The 24,399-nt window shown below is 41.7% G+C and overlaps 1 protein-coding gene across 2 annotated transcripts in view; it reads left to right on the plus strand.

Moving 5' to 3' along the window:
• Positions 1 to 3,306: 3,306 nt before the first annotated feature.
• Positions 3,307 to 24,399, plus strand: part of LOC311138610 (serine/threonine-protein phosphatase 4 regulatory subunit 1-like) — a 57,227-nt gene continuing 36,134 nt past the window's right edge. For both annotated transcript variants that reach the window (XM_084173368.1, XM_084173369.1), the window contains exons 1-12: positions 3,307 to 3,345; positions 4,279 to 4,323; positions 4,906 to 5,035; positions 5,706 to 5,812; positions 6,113 to 6,255; positions 11,685 to 11,831; positions 12,709 to 12,816; positions 13,364 to 13,429; positions 13,973 to 14,131; positions 14,359 to 14,483; positions 14,705 to 15,204; positions 20,978 to 21,246. In XM_084173368.1, the coding sequence (XP_084029494.1) occupies positions 3,339 to 3,345; positions 4,279 to 4,323; positions 4,906 to 5,035; positions 5,706 to 5,812; positions 6,113 to 6,255; positions 11,685 to 11,831; positions 12,709 to 12,816; positions 13,364 to 13,429; positions 13,973 to 14,131; positions 14,359 to 14,483; positions 14,705 to 15,204; positions 20,978 to 21,246 (1,806 nt within the window). In that variant the 5' untranslated portion in view covers positions 3,307 to 3,338. The remainder of the gene's footprint in view (positions 3,346 to 4,278; positions 4,324 to 4,905; positions 5,036 to 5,705; positions 5,813 to 6,112; positions 6,256 to 11,684; positions 11,832 to 12,708; positions 12,817 to 13,363; positions 13,430 to 13,972; positions 14,132 to 14,358; positions 14,484 to 14,704; positions 15,205 to 20,977; positions 21,247 to 24,399) is intronic.

Genomic DNA, 24,399 nt, shown 5'->3' on the forward strand with positions numbered 1-24,399 from the left:
ATGCCCTGGAAAATAGAAATACAACCATACCGTGTGAGTCACATTTAAAGAGCATGTTAACATGGCATACAATTAGGCTCACCACTTTACCCCATCACAAAATCAGAAGTGATACATTGATTACCCTGTGATAAATTGATTAGCCTGATCCCAGATCTGTTTGTGCTATCATAACGACTCCTTGCCACACACTGTCATCCGTTGGCATGATAGCACAAACAGATCTTAGACCAGGCTATAAATTTATTCGACTGGGATGACATCACTGAGAATGCAGCATGACCCCCCCCCATTTCATGACTTCTTCTGGAACATAATAAAAGTTAAGCCTTTATTTGAGACACTTCAGTCAGTTTCAAAGTAAAGTGAGTTCAATTTAGCTAGTGCACAAAACTTTTAGCAAGCAAGCTGGAGGCTTCTGTCACTTGTCACTTGACATACTGTAATCTCAGTTCCCCAAAAGTAAAATTACCTTGCGAAGGTTTGTAAATTCTTGTTTTACTACTGGGGGGGGGGGGGGGGGGGGGGGGGGGGGGGGAAATAGTAATGGTGTCCTTTTGTAGGCACTAACTCTTATGGTTCATTGGACAAAGCCTATGGGACATTAATGGCATTTTTGCTTAGGAGATCTTATACATTTTGTTCCATTAGATAATCTTCATCAGCTAACTTCACAGGGTTGTGGGTTCGTTTCCCACGGGGGGCCAGTATGAAAATGTATGCACTCACTAACTGTGTAATAAATAAAGCACATAAAGGCTTCATAATTCATAAAGGTCATGTTAACTGACTGATATTATCTTATAGAACAAAACGTATAAGATCTCCTAAGCCTGTGTTCACCTCAGACCTTATTTTCGGTGTTTAACCCCAAACCCTATTCTTTCCCCATAAATGTTCCGCATTATAATGGCTAAATGAACCAGAGGTAAGTTGTTTCCAGTTTTTAGGACTACAAGCTGAAGAGCTCTATTATGTTTACCTTTGTGCAAAGGAAGGAAGCAAAGTCTCCTCCCTCGCAAACGGTAACTCTCGGCCAAACCCTTCCCATCCACTAATTTCACCCATGTTTATCATGGCCAAAAAGCACATTTTTGTTTTCATGAATTTTTATGATACATCCCATTTTGACTTTTGGCTTATGTTAGTTTATGATCCACCCCACAGGAGGCTGCTGAGGGGAGGACAGCTCATAATAATTGGCTGGAATAGCGTGAATGGAATGGCATCAAACATATGGAAACCATGTGTTGGAGGAATTTGATAGGATTCCACTCCAGCCATTACCACAAGCACCTCCTCCCCAATTAAGGTGCCACCAACCTCATGTGATCCACACACGCGCTTGAAAATCACCACACCAGTTTAAGCACCGCCTTAAAACCCCACTGAAGAAGAAGAAGAAGCACCGCCTTCAACCAATCATGATTACAGTCGTGGTCAAAAGTTGAGAATGACACAAATACTAATTTTCACAAAGTCTGCTGCCTCAGTTTTTATGATGGCAATTTGCATATACTCCAGAATGTCATGAAGAGTGATCAGATGAATTGCAATTAATTGGATCATCAAGAACTTCAAGGAGAGAGGTTCAATTGTTGTGAAGGAGGCTTCAGGGCGCCCAAGAAAGTCCAGCAAGCGCCAGGACCGTCTCCTAAAGTTGATTCAGCTGCGGGATCGGGGCACCACCAGTGCAGAGCTTGCTCAGGAATGGCAGCAGGCAGGTGTGAGTGCATCTGCACGCACAGTGAGGCGAAGACTTTTGGAGGATGGCCTGGTGTCAAGAAGGGCAGCAAAGAAGCCACTTCTCTCCAGGAAAAACATCAGGGACAGACTGATATTCTGCAAAAGGTACAGGGATTGGACTGCTGAGGACTGGGGTAAAGTCATTTTCTCAGATGAATCCCCTTTCCGATTGTTTGGGCATCCGGACAAAACCTTGTCCGGAGAAGACAAGGTACGCGCTACCATCAGTCCTGTGTCATGCCAACAGTAAAGCATCCTGAGACCATTCATGAGTGGGGTTGCTTCTCAGCCAAGGAAGTGGGCTCACTCACAATTTTGCCTAAGAACACACCCATGAATAAAGAATGGTACCAACACATCCTCCGAGAGCAACTTCTCCCAACCATCCAAGAACAGTTTGGTGACGAACAATGCCTTTTCCAGCATGGTGGAGCAGCTTGCCATAAGGCAAAAGTGATAACTAAGTGGCTTGGGGAACAAAACATCGACATTTTGGGTCCATGGCCAGGAAACTCCCCAGACCTTAATCCCATTGAGAACTTGTGGTCGATGCTCAAGAGGCGGGTGGACAAACAAAAACCCACAAATTCTGACAAACTCCAAGCATTGATTATGCAAGAATGGGCTGCCATCAGTCAGGATGTGGCCCAGAAGTTAATTGACAGCATACTAGGGCATATTGCAGAGGTCTTGAAAAAGAAGGGTCAACACTGCAAATTATTACTCTTTGCATAAAATTAATATATTGTCAATAAAAGCCTTTGACACTTATGGAATGCTTGTAATTATACTTCAGTATACCATAGTGACATCTGACAAAAATATCAGATAACACTGAAGCAGCGAACTTTGTGAAGACCAATACTTGTGAAGTCCAAATAATCAACAACGAAATCCCCAAACAGGAACTACTGCTGCTCGTAATCACATAATTATACGTGAATTTTGACAGATTCTCTCTGTTTCACCTGTCCACGAGAGATTAAGACATATTGCAATCTGAACGAACAGAGAATCGATAGTTCAGTTACATGAATACAAATAAGATTCTTACCCCAAGAAGGCACATTTTTAACTCTCTCTGCGCCATATCGATCTCCAAATTAATAGAACGTTAATGAACATTCCAACCACTTGACTGATTGCTAGCTAGCAGATGTTTCAGTTATTGACAGATTTCTAGCAAATAACCTATTCTCATCAAATAACTAAATACAGATCGAAGAGAAACAAATAAAAAGTATGTCCTCAACCTCTGAACATTAAAAATCATTGATATAATTAGCCATACTTTGATTAAAGTGGCTGGGAAGCTACAAAATAGAAGCGCATCGACTCCATCTTGAACTACAATCCAATGTGTCACGTGACACTTATGTTTATTTTTTGTTTGGAAATATAGCTATGAAGCCATCACGGTTTCTTTATGTTCGTTGCAATAATCCTAACGTATATTTTGTCACATATCCAACTAAATTATTGTTTACTTGATAAAAACACATGAAAAACAACATCAGGAAGTACTTTCAGGAAGTAGTTTTGGCTACGTTGAGTGACAGCCCACACGGGAGCTCGTCGAGCAGATAATCAAGATGGCAGGTAATGTGGCTATCATAATAACATTTATTCGAAACTTGTGAAAATGCAGTTTAGGGTGTATTTTATGAAAAGTCGCATACATTGACATGTCATTTCTGGTTTTATTGTGTGTTGTTTTCAATCAATTACGATACCTGGGAAGCAAGCTGTGTTTTCAAGCGAAAAGGCTAACTAGCCCGTTAGCTATAGCTAATGTCAGCTAACTATGCTTGCCAGTTCTATTATTTCTATCTGCTTGTTGTTGACAACATTGCCACTGCAAATGTTGTTTCTAGGTATGGGTTGTAGTTATAATGTATTGTGTATTAGGTCTAGCTACTAGCTAGGTATGTAGCTAACGTTAGTTAAATATGTCAGGTCGACTTGCTTTCATGCCTAAGCTAGCTAGCTAAGTTAGCCGGTTGACCTGGCAAGCTAGCCTCTACGCCGATATCTTGGCATACCAAATCCAGCTCAAAACCAAAACAAAGACATATAACGTTAGCTAGCAAGTTACCTTGTGATTTGGCAACCGTATATAGAGTAGCTAACTAGCAATGTTAGCGTTTATTCGATCATTTCCTTTGCTGAAACAGTATAAACAAGATTTGTTATGGGAAGGGTTTGTTTTTGAGTTTGGTTATAGAATTAGCCCGGAAATGTCCCTATGTTCTATTTTGTAAACATTGGCAGCTAGCCACTGCACTGTGTGGTCTTACTTGTTACCACTGGATTTAGCTAGCTAGATGTCTCCCTGGCTTCAACCAAATCAAATGTATTAACTAGCTTGCTAACGTTAGATCATTGAGGCACTTGGCCATTTTCTACTACATAGTAACAGTTGACGTATTAGCCAACCCTCTGATCCCCAGGGAGTGGTGGAATTATCTAATGATGGAAGGTATGTTGATTACATAAAGTAAAATCAGTACTCTTCACCATTCCTTTTTGCAGGTCTGTCTTTATATTTTGAAGATGGTCATGATGATTTGGATGACTGTGAGTATTCCCCCTCACCAATATGTTTCAAATGCCATGTTCAATTATTGTGTAGTTCATGTAGAAAGAGTTACTGAGACTGGGAGACAGATGATGCAGGCTTTTCTGACAACTTCCACAGTTTGAGGCTTTTAGGGAGCCTGCCGTTTCTGGTTGACCCTGTTTGTCCACATGAAATGTAACACTGTTAACAGTCACCCCCTAACATTATATGTCAGATGCCTCCCTCTGGGTTCAGGCAAGCTGTTATTAGCAAAATAGAACATCTATCCCTCTTGTTTAGGGCAATGAAACAATACTCTATCACCCATGATGCAAGGCAAGCACAGCCTACCAATTTTGTAACTGAAACAGACAGCTGTCACTTTTTCACTTGCTTACTCAGGTTAAAAGTGGTGTCTTACTACTTGTGCCAGGATCACCTCAAAGCGCACTTATATCAATATGATAATTGAAACACTGAGCTTATTTCGACAAGTGGTTCCTTGTCGAGATGATTGTGCTTACTTACCTAGACTCCACACTCACTAACTTCATCTTGAACAATTCTGATTCTGAATTTGTTATTTTCCTCCTGTACAGTTGGGTTCGATGACTATGGATCAGAGTGTGATGGAATTCGCATCACAGCTTTCTTGGACGCAGGGCAGGACAATCTCACCCCCCTGGGGAGACTAGAGAAATATGCCTTCAGTGAAAACGTCTTCAACAGGTAGGACCGAATATGGTGACGCACTTGGATACATGCCACAGGGAAGCAATAGCAAATGTTTAGAGATAATGTGATGTTCAAGATGACTGCCATTTGTTTTTGCAATGTTTGACCACAATACAGTGTTGATTGAAAAGTTCTGGTTCTCTGTGTTCTTGTGAATTCAAACAAACCTGGGCTCATGGCTTGGCACGGCGGGAATGTAACAAATTATGTCGGGGCGTTAGTGAATGGCCTGAGTGAAGGCTGGGCATTCGGTACTGCCAGGTCTCTCACTCACACTGCTTCAAGACATTAACTTGTGAGGCACCACGCTTGTTAAGACGGGCCTGGTTTGACCTAAGTGTTTCTGATGTGGTTTCTTCTTGCTTTCTGCCCAATGAAAAATAAAAGCCTGCCATATGCCCTCAGTGGTTTTAAAGACCTCGGTGTGTGTGTGCTTTTGGCATAGCTTGTGCACATCGCCTCTGCAAACCTTTAACAGCAACCCATCAACAGCCCTCCAAAGCCCCCAGTTGAACTCAACTCATGGAAAGGCTGTTTTCATGCTCTGCTTGTTGAGTTCAAGTCCTCAGTGGGGTGATTTCCAAGTTTGTCAGCTACGGGCCGTTATGCTGCTTTGGCTAGATGTTGGCCCAGGCACTAACTTGGGGCTTGTGTTGCTTTCTAGGCAGATCGTGGCACGCGGGCTGCTTGATGTGCTTCGAGAGTTCAGTGACAATGAGAATGACTTTATTAGTGTCATGGAGACAGTTGCCCGAATGTCAGAAGACGGAGGTAGATGTTATTTTTATTTTTTTTTCTCTCCCTCATATTATTTTACGATTCTGTCATGTTTGTGGTCACTGGAATTGGACATGGAAGGTTAGCTATCAATTGGAGTGCAATTTAATCCTTGAATTTACTTTAATTGACATTTACATGTCTGAATTGATCCCCAAATTGACATTTACATGCAATTGGCCCGAAACCCCCAATACAAAATAAATTGCATTGTTAGGGCTTTTTATTTTTTATGCACGTTTGTGACCATCATCTCCCTATGTCTGTCATCTTCGTGCGTGTGCGTGTGCTCAGAGCCCACCGTGCGCGCCGAGCTGATGGAGCAGGTGCCCAACATCGCCATGTTCCTACACGAGAGCCAGCCCAACTTCCCAGCAGCCTTCTCCAGATACCTGGTGCCCATCGTGGTGCGCTATCTCACAGACCCCAATAACCAGGTAGGAACAAATGACTCCCACTCTAACTGCAAACAATGGACCACAACAAAATGTTGACATTATCTTAAGCAGTTAAGACACTACTGACACCCTGTGCCTGTCATTTGTGCCTGTGGATTATAAAAGTTGATTGTTAGGCCTAAATGTAAATTCAACAAGTTCAAAATACTGTGAAACAAATAGGCATACCTTATACACCATATACCAGGGTATTTGGAAAAAGCCACAGGATGTTTTTTCAATACCGTCAAAACTATTTATTATATGTTTTTCAATACATTTGAATATTTGTAGCTACTTTTTAAGTTAATACCTGCAGTCAGCTTGTGCAATACGTTAGTAGATGAAGCAGACTGCGTTCTTCATTTCACCTGTCACATTATTTGACATTATGAAGCTTACGGTAGCTCCCCAGAACAGTTGAGCCAGTCACGTGTTTGTTTGTAAATAGCACAACGGGAGATGGCGGGAGCTGGTCCATAGCGTTCAATATCTATCGAGTCCATAGCGTTCAATATCTATCGGCGAGTCACTGTTGTGCGGCGCACATGAGGTGATAAAGTGACACTTGAATGCAATTCACTACGAAATGTTTGCTATCAGATATCTTAGAATGGCATGCTGCCAGAAGTCAAAGAGCTCTGGATGAGTTATCTTTACAGCTGCCATTTTGTTCCCTGTGCTTCCTACTAGCGTTTTTTTTCTTCTCCTCAGTTCTTCTCCCCTCTGTTCCGTGTACACATGCTGCTCTTCCTTCAGAAAAGCATGCATCACAATGTATCTCGTTCACTTTAGCTTGTAAATGTCCACACTCACCGACAATGACATTCGGTAGCTACTAGCTATGCTTGTATAACTTTATGAGCTGGATTTGCCTGTCTTTGCAATTATACTGAACAAAAATATCAATGCAACATGCAAGAATTTCAAAGAGTTAGAGCTCATATGAGGAAATCAGTCAATTGAAATAAATAAATTAGGCCCTAATCTATGGATTTCACATGACGGGGAATACAGATATGCATCTGTTGGTCACAGATACCTTAAAAGTAAAGGGCCTCACAATGGGCATCAGGATCCCGTCACGGGTTTTCTGTGCATTCAAATTGCCATCGATAAAATGCAATTGTGTTCGTTGTCCGTAGGTTATGCCTGCCCATACCATAATCCCACCGCCACCATGGGGCACACTGTTCACAATCTTGACATCAGAAAACCGCTCACCCACACAACGCCATACACGTGGTCTGCGGTTGTGAGGCCGTTTGGACGTACTGCCAAGTTCTCTAAAACGATGTTGGAGGCGGCTTATGGTAGAGAAATTAACATTACATTCTCTGACAACAGCTCTGGTGGACATTCCTGCAGTCAGCATGTCAATTGCACGCTCCCTCAACATCTGTGGCATTGTTGTGTGACAAAACGGCACATTTTAGAGTGGCCTTTTATTGTCCCCAGCACAAGGGGTGCCTGTGTAATGATAATGCTGTTTAATCAGCTTCTTGATATGCCACACCTGTTAGGTGGATGGATTATTTTTTTTTTTTAGAGGGTAGATCAGCCTTAATATTGCAGATAGATTGTAACTTCCATCAATGTAATTGTCTGCATCACTTCCAATCCCCCATATGTTTTTTTCTCTCGCATATATATATATATATATATAGTGCTATGAAAAAGTATTTGCCCCCTTTCTAATTTTCTCCACTTTTGCATATTTGTGATACTGAATGTTATCAGATCTTCAACCAAAACCTAATATTAGATAAAGGGAACATAAGTGAACAAATAACACAACAATTACATATTTATTTCATAAACAAAGTTATGCAACACCCAATTCCCCTGTGTGAAAAAGTAATTGCCCCCTTACACTCAATAACTGGTTGTGCCACCTTTAGCTGCAATGACTCCAACCAAATGCTTCCTGTAGTTGTTGATCAGTCTCTCACGTCGCTGTGGAGGAATTTTGGCCCAGTCTTCCATGCAGAACTGCTTTAACTCAGTGACGTGTGGGTTTTCAAGCATGAACTGCTCATTTCAAGTCCTGCCACAACATCTCAATTGGGATTAGGTCTGGACTTTGACAAGGCCATTCCAAAACTTCTAATTTGTTGCTTTTTAGCAATTTTCATGTAGACTTGATTGTGTGTTTTGGATCATTGTCTTGCTGCATGACCCAGCTGCGCTTCAGCTTCAGCTCACAGACGGATGGTCTGACATTCTCCTGTAAAATTCTCTGATACAGAGCAGAATTCATGGTTCCTTCTATTAACGCAAGGCGTCCAGGTCCTGAGGCAGCAAAGCATCCCCAAACCATCACACCACCACCACCATGCTTGACCTTTGGTATGATGTTCTTACTGTGGAATGCAGTGTTTGGTTTTCGCCAGGCATAATGGGACCCATCTTGTCCAAAAAGTTGACTCAAGTTTGCCAAAAAGAACCTGGATGATCATGAAGACTCTTGGAAGAACGTTCTATGGACAGATGATTCAAAAGTATAACTTTTTGGACGACATGGTTCCAGTAATGCCTGGCGAAAACCAAACATTATTTATTATATATAGTTATTGAGTGTAAGGGGGCAATTACTTTTTCACACAGGGGAATTGGGTGTTGCATAACTTTGTTTATGAAATAAATATGTAATTGTTGTGTTATTTGTTCACTTATGTTCCCTTTATCTAATATTAGGTTTTGGTTGAAGATCTGATAACATTCAGTATCACAAATATGCAAAAGTAGAGAAAATTAGAAAGGGGGCAAATACTTTTTCATAGCACTTAAAAAAAAAAAATATTTCCCTTTATTACTTTCCAACCCCACCACCCCTTCCCTAATTGGAGTAAACTAGTGAACAACAATGCTTAAGCCTCTACTTCCGGCTTATACATACTATATACATTTTATGGACACAGTCAATTCTACAATAATTATATTTTGTTTGTTTTTACTCCTGAACTTCCTCTACCCTCAACCTCTCCGATCATTTTCACCGGTTTGCTTCTATATGCCATATCTTTCTAACTTTCACAAAAGCTCTCAACCTATAACCTATATACTTATTATGGACACCGTATGCTTTACATTAGTTATCTTGTTGTTATTAGTTGTTGTTATTAGTCCAATCCTTCAACTCCATTCAACACCTCTCATCTATTTCTTAACATTTACATTTTTACATTTTAGTCATTTAGCAGATGCTCTTATCCAGAGCGACTTACAGTTAGTGAGTGAATACATTTCTTCATACTGGCCCCCGTGAGAATTGAATCCACAACCCTGGCGTTGCAAGCGCCATGCTCTACCAACTGAGCTACACGGGGCCACATATCCATATTGGATTTCTATTTGCCATATATTTTTCAACTGTACTGTGATGTTTTACAAAAGTTCTGAACCCTTCTATTCTCATTGTTTCTACAGATTGAAAATAAACATTTTTGCTTAAAGTATTATTATATTATTGATCGATTTACTATGACTTTTCAGATCACCCAGTAGTGCTATCTGCAGGGTTAGCTCCAGGTAAATATTGCAATCCTTTAGCCATTCCTGGACCTGTGTCCAAAAACAAGCTACAAATGGACACTACCAAAACAAATGATCTAATGATTCTGTCTCTTCGCAGCAAAATCTGCAGAGCTGGGATGATTGTATCCCCCATATCAATAACATTCTATTGGTAGCAGAATTGTTCAATTGAAATTATTATACAAAATTCTTAAGTTTTGAATCCGGCGTCGTTTTGTGTATTACTTCATAAACACTGTGCCATGGAATCGGTACGTCAAAAATCTCTTCCCAACTATTTTGCAATCTAAATGGGACGGCTGTCAATACTTTGGTCCTTAAAGGAAACTGGTATACTTTTTTATTTATCACAATTTTCTTTAATGCAAGGCCGACAGACAAGTTCCTTACTTTTTCCCCCTTCCACTTTCCTCTTCCATTTTTGCGGTAATGCTGCAATTATTTGGTTGTAATTTTGGGTAGAGCAGACATTTCCATATGTTTTTGTTAGCTGCATGTGCGACAACTCCACCAGTCCTACCTATGATATCATTTACGAAGATCATAACTTTTTTTTAAAATGTTTAAACAAATAATGTTTTTTTATCAATTAGTATATTTGAGTTTAACCACTATTTGTTGCATTATTTGGTCTGTTGTTTCTGGAGGATTAAATTGAAATTGCAACCAACTTTCTATGGCTTATTTTAGAAATGGTGATATTTGGGAGATTATTTCCTTTTCAAATAACTGAAAGTGAGAGGTTGTAATCTGAATAAAGGGAAAAAGGCCATTCTTGAACATTGGGTGAAACAATTTTACTAATTTGCTAGAGAACCAGTTCGGATTTAAGTATAACTTTTGTATGACTGAAGCTTTTAGTGATAGGTCTAATGCTTTAATATTTAATCATTTCTGTCCTCCGAATTCATATTCATTATATAAATAGGCCCGTTTAATTTTCTGGCTTGCCGTTCCAAATAAAATTGAATATTTTTTTCTCATATAATTTTAAAAAACTGTTCGCTAGGCGTAGGCAAGACCATAATCAAATAGGTAAACTGGGATAATACTAAAGAGTTAATCAGGGTGATTTTTCCACAAATTGACAGGTAGCAAGATCTTATCTATTTTTGCTAACTTTCTATTAAAACATATTGGAGTGAGATCATTTATTTCATTTGGGATATGTATTCCGAGTATATCCAGTTTCCCATCAGACCATTTTATTGGTAAACTACATGGTAATGTACATTTTTTATTTTTTAGTGATCCAATACGTAATATAGTACATTTGTCATAATTTGGTTGTAATCCAGAGAGGTTAGAAAATGTATCTAGATCCTCTATGAGGCTGTGGAGGGATTCAAGTTGTGGATTTTAAAGAAAACATGAATCATCAGCGTACAATGACACCTTTGTTTTTAAAGATGGATTATCTTGGCAAAGATAATTTTAGAGAAACATTTGAGAGAAATAAGCTTTTTGTGTGTATGGAGAATTTCTGGCATCATTTATTTCAGCTCATGAAACATGGGACCAACACTTTACATGTTTCGTTTATATTCTTGTTCAGTGTAGTTTGTTCGTTTTCACTCGTTAGCTTTTAGGCTAACAGTGTCTGTCATTTTGCTATTAGTTTGTGCTAATTCTGTTAGCATTCTGGTTAGAGCCCCATTGGCCTTTTCTTGCATTTTTAGCGCCCGTTGTGTGCTATGCCGGTAATACCGTAAATGCTGGGATAAGAGAACGACGGTATGACAATATGAACATCTGGATACAGCCCAAGCCTAGAAACAAATGTGTGGAGCACAATAACCGCTAGTCCGGAGCTATAATCTTTCTGTATTTCCAGGCTAAGCTAACACTGTATTGTAGATGTCAGTACTGACAGATGTGGTCTTTTTCCTAAGGTGCGGAAGACCAGTCAGGCGGCCCTGCTAGTGCTGTTAGAGCAGGGCCTCATCTGCAAGGGCGACATGGAGACCAAAGTGTGTCCTGTTCTACTGGACCTCACCGAGCCCAGCAGCGACGACGACTACAAGATCGAGGCTGTCGCGGTAAAATAAGATTACTTTGGGCTTTGGGTTTATTGATGATTCAAGCTCACATGTTGATTTAGTTGACAGAAACTGAAGAAATGCAGAATTGACTTTAATACAATTTTATGTAAAACGCACTCGGTGAGAAGCCAGAACAACTAATCTTGCCATTGATCTTTACGTTCTCATGGCCAGTTTTTCTTTATGTCCAGTAGTCTGTTATATTACCATGTTTTTCTTTAAGTGTGTGTTTTTCACCCGACTTTAATAAAGATCTACAGGTCAAAAAGACATACAGGGTATAAAGACACAAATATGCAAGATGAGTGGTTCTGAGCCATAATACCAAAAACAAATGTCAGACAAAGAGGATATAGGCTGATCTTTGGATCTGAAGAAAGAGGATAGTTGTTAATGGACCCTAGCCCAAAATATTTAGGTCAATATGTGATCAATGCAGCTGCAGAGGATGGGCAGTGGCTAGAGAAGTCTGCATGAATCCATGGTCACTACCAGTACCATATGTGTTATAGAGGGTTTTAGTTTTGTAAGCTTGACGTTGCTTTTTCAAATACTGTTAGCTGTGTAATGCTAAGGCTGCGTGGAATGCCCAGCTAAATCCTCCACTGAGTCCAAGTGCAATAGTGCTTTTTGAGAATCAAGCACTGTGCATCCTTTGTGCTTGGATCCGTGAGCTGTAGGGTGAAGTTGACCCTAGATGCTGATCTTTTGGTCAGTTTTAGCATTTTCCCCACTAATGGTTAAGGTTAGGTTTGGGGAAGGGGAAGCTGATCCTAGATCTGTACTTAGGGAAAACTTCATCCTGGAGCCCCTGTGGATTCCGTTACAATACCATTGATTCCCGTGTCCTCTCCTCTCTCTCCTTGTTCTGTAGATCATGTGTAAGCTGGTAACCATGCTGAGCAAAGACACAGTGGAGCACCTGCTGCTGCTGCGCTTCTGTGAGCTGTGCAGTGATGCCAGGCTCTTCCAAGTCCGCAAGGTGAACACACACACACACACACACTTCTCTGTATCCAACTTGAACCCGTAGAAAACATGCTCCCACATTAGATCACACCGTTTATGGTAGTCGCTGAAGGATTGTATTTCCCATCTCTATTCATCCAACATTTTCACAACACTGAATGAATGCAGTTGCCTAAGAATGTGTTTTGTTACTCAGTATGAAGGCCTACAGTACTGTTGTTTTCTGTTTTGGAATTTTAATCCTCTCGTGAAGTTTGTGCCAGTTGGGGAAGGTGTATTTGGGAGTAGGAAAGGGAGGATTTTATTTGAACCCCTGTGGATTTCCCTGAGCTTGTGATGACTGTAATGTGCCTCAAAGACTGTGTCCCAATGATGCTCATTAAGTGCTGTTGTATTCGAATACAATTCTGTAAGGCTGACATGGATAAACATTTTATTGGATAAAATGTTTTTTTTCTTCTTTTTTCTGGTACTCAAGCAGAATTTATGAGCCACAAAAAGATTACATGAACAAACTGTTTTTAACATCAGTTATTATTTTTTACACTGTTTTCCTTCAGGTGTGTGCAGCCAATTTCGGAGAGTTCTGTTCCATTGTGGGTCAGGATGCCACAGAGAAACTACTGGTGGGAAACATTTGTAAAAATGTCACTAGAATGTTGCTTTATTTCCTCCTCACAATCTCAAAGATATGTACATGTCTATCATTACACAACATGCTGGTTTTAACCACCATTGTGTTTTTCACATTCCTTAAAGGAAAATTCCACCCAAAAACTATCTTTTGGTATTTGTTTCATTAGCCCATTGTTGACATAGTCCCAAAATGCTTTGCTTATGTTACCAATGGGCTAATGAAACAAATACCAAAATATAGTTTTTGGGTGGAGTTTTCCTTTAACATACAATAAATATCTGGGTTATGTTCAATAGGACACACCGTAGCAAAAAGGTTTGCAACAACAGGTAGAGTACCTTCGGATTTCACTCCGTTTAGGAGTGTTTTCTTCCATTTTGTGCCTAATGAACACGATCATGTAGTTATGGAACTGGTGTATATTCATTAAGAACCAAATGGAAGCCTACCTGAATTTGTCCAATGAGAAACTGGTTTGCTACGGTCTCCACTAATGAATACATCCCTAGTAATCATTCTCTTCTGTCACCAGATGTCCAAGTTCTTTGACCTGTGCTCGGATAGCCTGTGGGGCATCCGGAAGGCGTGCGCAGAGTGCTTCATGATCGTCTCCAACTCCACCTCCCCCGAAGTGCGACGCACTAAACTGTCCCCCCTCTTCATCAGCCTCATCAGTGACCAATCACGCTGGGTAAGAGCCTACGCCAGACGCACACTTATAAACACCATGCTATTCTGGTGATGTTTGTATGAAACATATTTTCCGCAAGAATGGCCTTAAATTACAATGATAATAGTGTAATTCTCTTGATAATGAATTGACGGTGAACATCATAGAGATACATATATGAATTATTTGTGTGTGTGTTACTATGTTCTATTCAATGATGTGTTAAACATACTCTCTTGACCCTCCAGGTGCGCCAGGCTGCCTTTCAGTCTCTGGGACGCTTCATCTCCACCTTTGCCAACCCCTCCAGCACAGGCCTCTACTTCAAAGAGGACGGCACACTACTGGAGATCCCCAGGTGTCCTTTTGACAGGTTAGGACCCACGCACAAACACACACACACTGTCACCGTTCGACTCTGGGTCCAAAAACACTATTCAAAATGGACCATATTAGTCAAATGTACCAATAGCCTTTCTTGTTTTGACTTTTTCATCTAGTATAGTGTTGTGATTTTTTTTTTAATGCAATTAAAAGTTTGATGTAATTGAAGAGGGAAATAAAGGGGGATCTCTGATTGGCTGTCTGTTGCAGAGATTCCCACCTCTGCATCGAGTCCTCCATGCACTGCTCCTTCAACGGCACCACAGAGAGACCCTCGCACACACCCATCAACCAAGATGGCCGCTCCACCCCATCCGTAGAATGCATGTCCGGGGGAGACAGCGGCGGCGACTCCACACACACTCCTCCCCGAGACCGACACGAAGGCCAGGAACGCAACAACAACAACAACAACAACCCTCCTCCCACAAACAACAAAAACAAGGAGACGGAACAAACAGACGAGAATTTTAACTCTTTCCACTACTGGAGGCCTCCGTTACCGGATATCAGCGAGGAGCTGGAGATACTGAAAGACGAGGGTCCTCTGCAGAACCAGACGAAGGGAGAGAAGAAGGAGGAGATGGTGCTAGAGGACGGGGAGATGGAAGGAAAGAAGGAGATGGCTAGTCTGGAGCCAGTCACCAGCTCTCAGATCCAGAAGGTGTTGGACTGCCTCCAGCCCCACATGGACGACCCCGATGCACAAGGTGAGGTTTGAGGAAAGCATGTCTCCTCAAAGGTTGTTAATAAAAAGATAATTGGTGCAATAATTTAGAACATTGTGTTGTATGGTGATACTATCCAACCATCACAGCATTATTTGACTCACTGAACTTAAAGTGGAACTGACAGCAATTTAGCAACATAAAATCATATACACCCCCAGGAAGAATATGACGCCTGTTTTACATTTTCTTTGAAGCAAGCACTTAAATATTGACGTTTTCATACTATCATAGATTGTTTGGGAATGATGTAGAGTAAAGCATTTGTGAAAATTGTATAGCAATATAGAGTGGGAAAGCATCCGTGCGTTTGGACAGTTGATAGACACTGCAATAAAACCGAATAAAAACGTGTCAGTCTTGTCCAGGACCAGACACCACACAGACCGGCGCACCATAACCAATCAGAGCTACAGTAGGCCTATATGCAAATAAGCCATTTGCCACACAGGCCTGCCATCATTCTCTTTGAACTGGACTGTGTGTTTACAGGCAGTAGCAACAGCGCGACTTTAAATCATTAGAAAGCGTTTGCCAAAAGACACAAAATACACCTGAATGGATTTCTGCAAATATGTAAATACCATGGGAGTCCTCTTACATTTGGGAACTTTACATTCCTGTTGATCAAACAACCATGAACAGGTAGGCTCTCTCCCCCTAAGTTGCCTATGCACATCAACAACAACAAGATCAACAACTATCAATCAAATGTATTTATAAAGCCCTTTTTACATCAGCAGATGTCACAAAGTTCTATACAGAAACTCCCTAGAAAGGCATGAACCTAGGAAGAAACCTAGAGAGGAACCAGGCTCTGAGGGGGCAGAACAGTTGAAACTGGAGCAGCAGCACGACCAGGTAGACTGGGGACAGCCAGGAGTCATCAGGCCAGGTAGTCCTAAGGCATGATCCTAGGGCTCAGGTCCTCCGGGAGGAGAGGGAGCGAATTAGAGGGAGCATACTTAAATTCACACAGGACACCAGATAAGACAGACTGACCCAAACAGACTGACACTTTGCCAAAGCAGAGCCCCCACACCACTAGAGGGATATCAACAGACCAACTTACTACATTGAGACAAGGCTTAGTATAGCCCACAAAGATCTCCTCCAACGAGGGGGCGCAAAACCGGACAGGAAGATCACGTCTGTGACTCAACCCACTCAAGTGACGCACCCCTCCTAGGGACGGCATGGAAGAGCACTAGTAAGCCAGTGACTCAGCCCCCGTAATAATGGTCAGAGGCAGAGAATCCCAGTAGAGAGAGGGGGGCCGGCCAGGCAGAGACAGCAAGGGCGATTCGTCGCTCCAGTGCCTTGCAGTTCAGCTTTGCACCCCTGGGCCAGACTACACTCAATCATAGCACCTACTGAAGAGCTGAGTCTTCAGTAAAGACTTAAAGGTTGAGACCGAGTCTGCGTCTCTCAAATGGGTAAGCAGACCGTTCCATAAAAATTGAGTTCTATAGGAGAAATTCTGGGGACAATAAGGAGGCGTGTAGGTATGTACGGCAGGACCAAATCGGAGAGATCGGTAGGCGCAAGCCCATGTAATGCTTTGTAGGTTAGCAGTAAAACCTTGAAATCAGCCCTAGCCTTAACAGGAAGCCAGTGTAGAGAGGCTAGCACTGGAGTAATATGATCACATTGTTGGGTTCTAGTCAAGAGTCTAGCAGCAGTTTTTAGCACTAACTGAAGTTTATTTAGTGCTTCATCCGGGTAGCCAGAGAGTAGAGGATTGCAGTAGTCTAATCTAGAAGTGACAAAAGCATGGATTAGCTTTTCTGCATCATTTTTGGACAAACCGTTTCTGATTTTTGCAATGTTACGAAGATGGAAAAAAGCTGTCCTTTAAATATTCTTGATATGTTCGTCAAAAGAGAGATCAGGGTCCAGAGTAACGCTGAGGTCCTTCACAGTTTTATTTGAGACGACTGTACAACCATCAAGATTAATTGTCAGCTCCAACAGCAGATCTGTTTGTTTCTTGGGACCTAGAACTAGCATCTCTGTTTTGAGTTTAAAAGTAAAACATTTGCCGCCATCCACTTCCTTATATCTGAAACACAGGCTTCCAGGGTAGGCAATTTTGGGGCTTCACCATGTTTCATCGAAATGTAGAGCTGTGTGTCGTCCGCATAGCAGTGAAAGTTGACATTGTGTTTCCGAATGACATCACCAAGCAGTTGAGTATATAGTGAAAACAATAGAGGTACTAAAACAGAACCTTAAGGACTTACAATAGATTTGTCATAGGACAAACCATCCACAGAGATGAACTGATATCTTTCCGACAGATAGATCTAAATCAGGCAAGAACTTGTCCGTGTAGACCAATTAAGGTTTCTAATCTCTCCAAAATAATGTGGTGATCGATGGTGTCAAAAGCAGCACAAAGGTCTTGGAGCACGAGGACAGATGCAGAGCCATTAAAAGGTAATTTACCACCTTCACGAGTGCAGTCTCAGTGCTAGGATGGGGTCGAAAACCAGACTGAAGCATTTCGTGTACATAATTTGTCTTTGGGAAGGCAGTGAGTTGCTGCGCAACAGCTTTTTCTAAAAATGTTGAGAGGAAGGGGAGATTCGATATAGGCCGATAGTTTTTTGCATTTTCCGGGTCAAGGTTTGGCTTTTCCAAGAGAGGCCTTATTACTGCCACTTTTAGTGTGTTTGGTACATATCTGGCGGATAGGGAGCCATTTATTATGTTCAATATAGGAGGGCCAAGCACAGGAAGTAGCTATTTCAGTAGTTTAGTTGGAATAGGGTCCAGTATGCAGCTTGAAGGTTTAGAGGCCATGACTATTTTCATGAATGTGTTGAGATACAGGATTTAAAAAAAAATGTTGTGTCTCCATTGATCCTAGGTCCTGGCAGTTCTGTGCAGACTCAGGACAACTGAGCTTTGGAGAAATATGCAGATTCAAAGAGGAGTCTGTAATTTGCTTTCTAATGATCATGATCTTTTCATTGAAGAAGTTAACAAATTCATCACTGCTGAAGTGAAAGCCATCCTCTCTTGTTGAATGCTGCTTTTTAGTTCATTTTGCTACAGTATCAAAAATACATTTAGGATTGCTCTTATTCTCTTCAATAAGGTTGGAAAAATAGGATGATCGAGGAGCAGTGAGGGCTCTTCGATATTGCACGGTATTGTCTTTCCAAGCTAGTCGGAAGACTTCCAGTTTGGTGGAGCGCCATTGCCGTTCCAATTTTCTGGAAGCTTTCTTCAGGGCTCGGGTATTTTCTGTATACCAGGGAGCAAATTTCTTGTGACAATTTTTGTTTTGTTTTTAGGGTATCACGCAAGGTTAAATTTAGATCCTCAGGTGGGAAACCGATTTTTGTACTCCAACGTCCTTGGGTAGGTGGAGGGAGTCTGGAAGGGCATCTAGGAATATTTGGGTTGTCAGAGAATTTATAGCACTGCTTTTGATGATCCTTGGTTGGGGTCTGAGCAGATGATTTGTTGCAATTGCAAATGTAATAAGATGGTGGTCCGATAGTCCAGGATTATGAGGAAAAACATTTAGATCCACAATATTTATTCCACTGGACAAAACTAGATCCAGGGTATGACTGTGGCAATGAGTAGGTCCGGAGACATGTTGGACAAAACCCACTGAGTCGATGATGGCTCTAAAAGCCTTTTGGAGTGGGTCTGTGGACTTTTACATGTGAATATTAAAGTCACCAAAAATGTGAATATTATCTGCCATGACTACAAGGTCCGATAGGAATTCAAGGAACTCCGTGAGGAACGCTATATACGGCCCAGGAGGCCTGTAAACAGAAGCTATAAAAAGTGATTGAGTAGGCTGCATAGATTTCATAACTAGAAGCTCAAAAGATGAAAACAGTCTTTTTTTGGTGGGGGTTAAATTGAAATTTGCTGTCGTAAATTTTAGCAACACCTCCGCCTTTGCGCGGGGGATATGGTCACTAGTATAACCAGGAGGAGAGGCCTCATGTAACACAGTGAATTCATCAGGCTTGAGCCATGTTTAAGTCAGGCCAATCACATCAAGATTATGATCAGTGATTAGTTCGTTGACTGCCTTGGAAGTGAGGGATCTAACATTAAGTAGCCCTATTTTGAGATGTGAGATATCACTATCTTTTAATAATGACAGGAATGGAGGAGGTCTTTATTCCAGTGAGATTTGCTCAACCTAGATCGAGGCACAGACACGGCCTCAATGGGGATAGCTGAGCTGACTACACTGACTGTGCTAGTGGCATACTGCACTAAGCTGGAAGGCTGGCTAACAGCCTGTTGCCTGGCCTGCACCCCATTTAATTGTGGAGTTAGAGCTCTGTCTATGTTGATAGATAAGATAAGAGCACCCCTCCAGCTAGGATGGAGTCCGTCACTCCTCAGCTGGCCAGGCTTGGTCCTGTTTGTGGGTGAGTCCCAGAAAGAGAGCCAATTATCTACACATTCTTTCTTTTGGGAGGGGCAGATAGTTATCCTGTATATTATGAGTACAGCGACTGCAATTAGATGGCATAATGTTAATGTTACTACTTAGCTTTTTCGGCTGAAAAGTTTGGCAGATAGCCAAGTAGCAACAAACAGCACAGAGACAAGTCCGGAAGTTGAGAAGTGTTAGCCAGAGCGAGATGAACTAAAATCTAATGAGGGAACAGTAGATAAACCTCTCAAACTTTTTTTTGGCTTGTAGTTGGCTGTCAAAATTGGACTGAAACGATGGGGAAAATTTGCCTGCTAGCCCTTCTAGCAGCTTGCCTGCTAATGCATGCTTGTCCCAAACCACGTTTTGACAACTGAATGGGAACTTGCCAGCCTACCCTCCCATTTGATCGATGCCAAATACATTTGATTGACAACTAAGATATATATGTTAACTGTGGATAACAGTTCAGCATAGCTAGCTAGCAAAGTGATTCACATTTCCTGCTAGCTAACCAAATAACACCTGCATCTCTAGCTTCAGCCACCAAAAAATATATGGGGGATAAAGTCGACCACTCACCCGCTCGTCCAATGACATGACATCCTCACAGCAGCTAGCTAGCTAGCGTTAGGCTCTGTGTTTCTAGCTGGCTAAATAAATAGATACATAAATCGATAAACTAGCCTATTAGCCATGTTATGCTATTTTTTTTAGCAGATGCTCTTATCCAGAGTGACTTAGTTAGTGAGTGCATACATTTTTTTTTTCATACTGGCCCCCCGTGGGAAACGAACCCACAACCCTGGCGTTGCAAGCGCACTGAGCTACACAGGGCCATGATTGACGCTAGTTTGATTGTATTGACATTCCCAGCCTTAGTTACATTCATCCGTTTTTGTGCAAAACATTGAGTCATTGAAACTGAAACAGTGCATCCCGAATGGCTGGAGGCAGCAAACGATGTACTAGGCCAGCTGTGATTTACAACCTGATAGCAATATTTGTTGGACTACCAAGAAAGTATTGGTGAATGAACTATATTAATCATGTGTTGAACTGCATCCATCTTTTCTGCCAAAAATCCCTTACTCTACGTCATGGAATTTTTTGTCAAATATAACCTATTTTGTTACCCCTTATGAAGTAGGTTTTGTAGCATAAACTGGGAATGTTATAGTTTTGCCTAATATTATGATTGTCTGTTTGTTTCATATCTGCAAAGTACTCAAAACGCTGTCAGTTCCACTTTTAATAGTCTGTACATTTGACCTGTGTATTCAAGACCACGTGGTTGTGTCTTTGTGTCTCTGTGTTTCCGTATGCGTCTCCCAGCCCAAGTGCAGGTGCTCTCGGCCGCCCTGAAGGCTGCCCAGCTGGAGACCCAATCTGAGGAGACGGAGAGTCAGTCAGAGAGCCAGCCACCAGAGGATGGGGAAGGGGAACCAGACGAGGAGTTCTCCAAGAACGGAGGGACCGCTGAGGAGGAACAGGCACATAAGGAGCCTCCCCAGCAGACCACTGATTCGGCACCCATAGAGTCTCAGGAATCATCCCCCGACTCGCCTGTCCTTGTACGGGACGACTCGGACCACAGCAGTGTGGTAAGTAGGGATGTGCATCTCTCCTTACAAGCATGATTCGATACACATCTAGATAAATGGGCTTCAATACAATACATTTAGCTTGAAGTGATTTGATAAGTGGAACGAATCGAAGCAATGCACTAACAAATGTTGCATGAACACATTCTTTTTTTCATTCTAAATTTAATATCTGATAATGATGGAGATGAGCAGAGCTGTGTGTGTGTGCTGAGTCTCACAGGTCATCAACTGGCAGCTTCATTAAATAATACCCGCAAAACACCAGTCTCAACGTCAACAGTGAAGACTGGTGTTTTGCGGGTACTGTTTAATGAAGCTGCCAGTTGAGGACCTGTGAGGCGTGTGTTTCTCAAACTAGAGACACTAATGTATTTGTTCTCTTGCTCAGTTGTGCACCAGGGCCTCCCACTCCTCTTTCTGTTCTGGTTAGAGCCAGTTTATGCTGTTCTGTGAAGGGAGTAGTACACAGCATTGAACGAGATCTTCAGTTTCTTGGCAATTTCTCGCATGGAATAGCCTTAATTTATCAGAACAAGAATAGACTGACGAGTTTCAGAAGAAAGTTATTTGTTTCTGGCCATTTTGAGCATGTAATCGAGCCCACAATTGCTGATGCTCCAGATACTCAACTAGTCTCAAGAAGGCCAGTTTTATTGCTTCTTTAATAAGCACTACAGTTTTCAGCTGTGCTAACATAATTGCAAAAGTGTTTTCTAATGATCAATTAGCCTTTTAAAATGATAAACTTGGATTAGCAAACACAACGTGCCATTGGAACACAGGACTGATGGTTGCTGATAATGGGCCTCTGTATGCCTATGTAGAGATTCCATTAAAAATCAGCCATTTACAACATTAACAATGTCTACACTGTATTTCTACCTAACAATGCAGAGAGAGAGAAAATAGAGGAATAATAGAAAAGTAAAACACATAATAATAGATACACAATGAGTAACGATAACTTGGCTATATGCAAGTGGTACCAGTACCGATGTGCAGGGGTACGAGGTAATTGAAGTAGATATGTACTTACAGTGCCTTCGGAAAGTATTCAGACCCCTTGACTTTTTCCACATTTTGTTAAGTTACAGCCTTATTCTCAAATAGATTAAATAAATAAAAATCCTCATCAATCTACACACAATGACCCATAATGACAAAGCGAAAACAGGTTTGAAGAAATGTTTACACATTTATTCAAAACAAAAAACGGATACCTTATTTACATAAGTATTCAGACCCTTTGCTATTTTAACATTTTAGTCATTTAGCAGACGCTTTTATCCAGAGCGACTTAGTTAGTGAGTGCATACATTTCCATACTGCTATGAGACTCGAAATTGAGCTCAGGTGCATCCTGTTTCCATTGATCATCCTTGATGTTTCTACAACTTGATTGGAGTCCACCTGTGGTGAGTTCAGTTGATTGGACATGATTTGGAAAGAGACACACCTATCTATATAAGGTCCCACAGTTGACAGTGCATGTCAGAGCAAAAACCAAGCCATGAGGTCAAATGAATTGTCCGTAGAGCTCCGAGACAGGATTGTGTCGAGGCACAGATCTGGGAAGGGTACCAAAACATTTCTGCAGCATTAAAGGTCCCAAAGAACACAGTGGCCTCCGTCATTCTTAAGTGGAAGAAGTTTGGAACCACCAAGACTCTTCCTACACCTGGCTGCCCAGCCAAACTGAGATATCGGGGAAGAAGGGCCTTGGTCAGGAAGGTGACCAAGAACCATATGGCCACTCTGACAGAGCTCTAGAGTTCCTCTGTGGAGATAGGAGAACCTTACAGAAGGACAACCATCTCTGCAGCAGTCCACCAATTAGGCCTTTATGGTAGAGTGCCAGACGGAAGCCAGTCCTCAGTAAAAGGCACATGACAGCCCGCTTGGAGTTTGCCAAAAGACACCTAAAGACTCTCAGACCATGAGAAACAAGATTCTCTGGTCTGATGAAACCAAGATTGAACTCTTTGGCCTGAATGCCTAGTGTCACGTCTGGAGGAAACCTGGCACCATCCCTACGGTAAAGCATGGTGGTGGCAGCATCATACTGTGGGGATTTTCTTCAGTGGCAGGGACTGGGAAACTAGTCAGGATCGAGGCAAAGATGAACGGAGCAATGTACAGAGAGATCCTTGATGATAACCTGCTCCAGAGCGTTCAGGACCTCAGACTGGGGCGAAGTTTCACCTTCCAACAGGACAACGACCCTAAGCACACAGCCAAGACAACGCTGGAGTGGCTTCGGGACAAGTCTCTGAATGTCCTTGAGTGGCCCAACCAGAGCCCGGACTTGAACCTGATCGAACATCTCTGGAGAGACCTGGAAAAAAAGCTGTGCAGCAACGCTCCCCATCCAACCTGACAGAGCTTGAGAGGATCTGCAGAGAAGAATGGGAGAATCTCCCCAAATACAGGTGTGCCAAGCTTGTAGTGTCATACCCAAGAAGACTCGAGGCTGTAATCAATGCCAAAGGTGCTTCAACAAAGTACTGTGTAAAGGGTCTGAATACTTATGTAAATGTGATATTTTTCATTTTTAATAAATTAGCAAAAAAACTGTTTTTGCTTTGTCAATATGTGGTATTGTGTGTAGATTGATGGGAAAAAAACAATTGAATCAATTTTAGGATAAGGCTGTAACCTAACAACGTGGAAATATTCAAGGGGTCTGAATACTTTCCGAAGGCACTGTATAACTAGTAAAAAAGTGACGGATAGTACAGTTGTGGTCAAAAGTTTTGAGAATGACACAAATATTTTATTTAAGTCTGAACGTAATCCCCAAAAAACATTTCCACGGCATTTCAGCCCTGCCACAAAAGGACCAGCTGACAATCATGTCAGTGATTATCTTGTTAACACAGGTGAGAGTGTTGACGAGGACAAGGCTGGAGATCACTCTGTCATGCTGATTGAGTTAGAATAACAGACTGGAAGCTTTAAAAGGAGGGTGGTGCTTGAAATCATTGTTCTTCCTCTGTTAACCATGGTTACCTGCAAGGAAACACGTGCCGTCATCATTGCTTTGCACAAAAAGGTCTTCACAGGCAAGGATATTGCTGCTAGTAAGATTGCACCTAAATCAACCATTTATCGGATCATCAAGATCTTCAAGGAGAGAGGTTCTTCAATTGT

This window comes from Coregonus lavaretus, assembly GCF_964263955.1.
Source record: "Coregonus lavaretus genome assembly, chromosome: 12".
NCBI lineage: Eukaryota > Metazoa > Chordata > Actinopteri > Salmoniformes > Salmonidae > Coregonus > Coregonus lavaretus.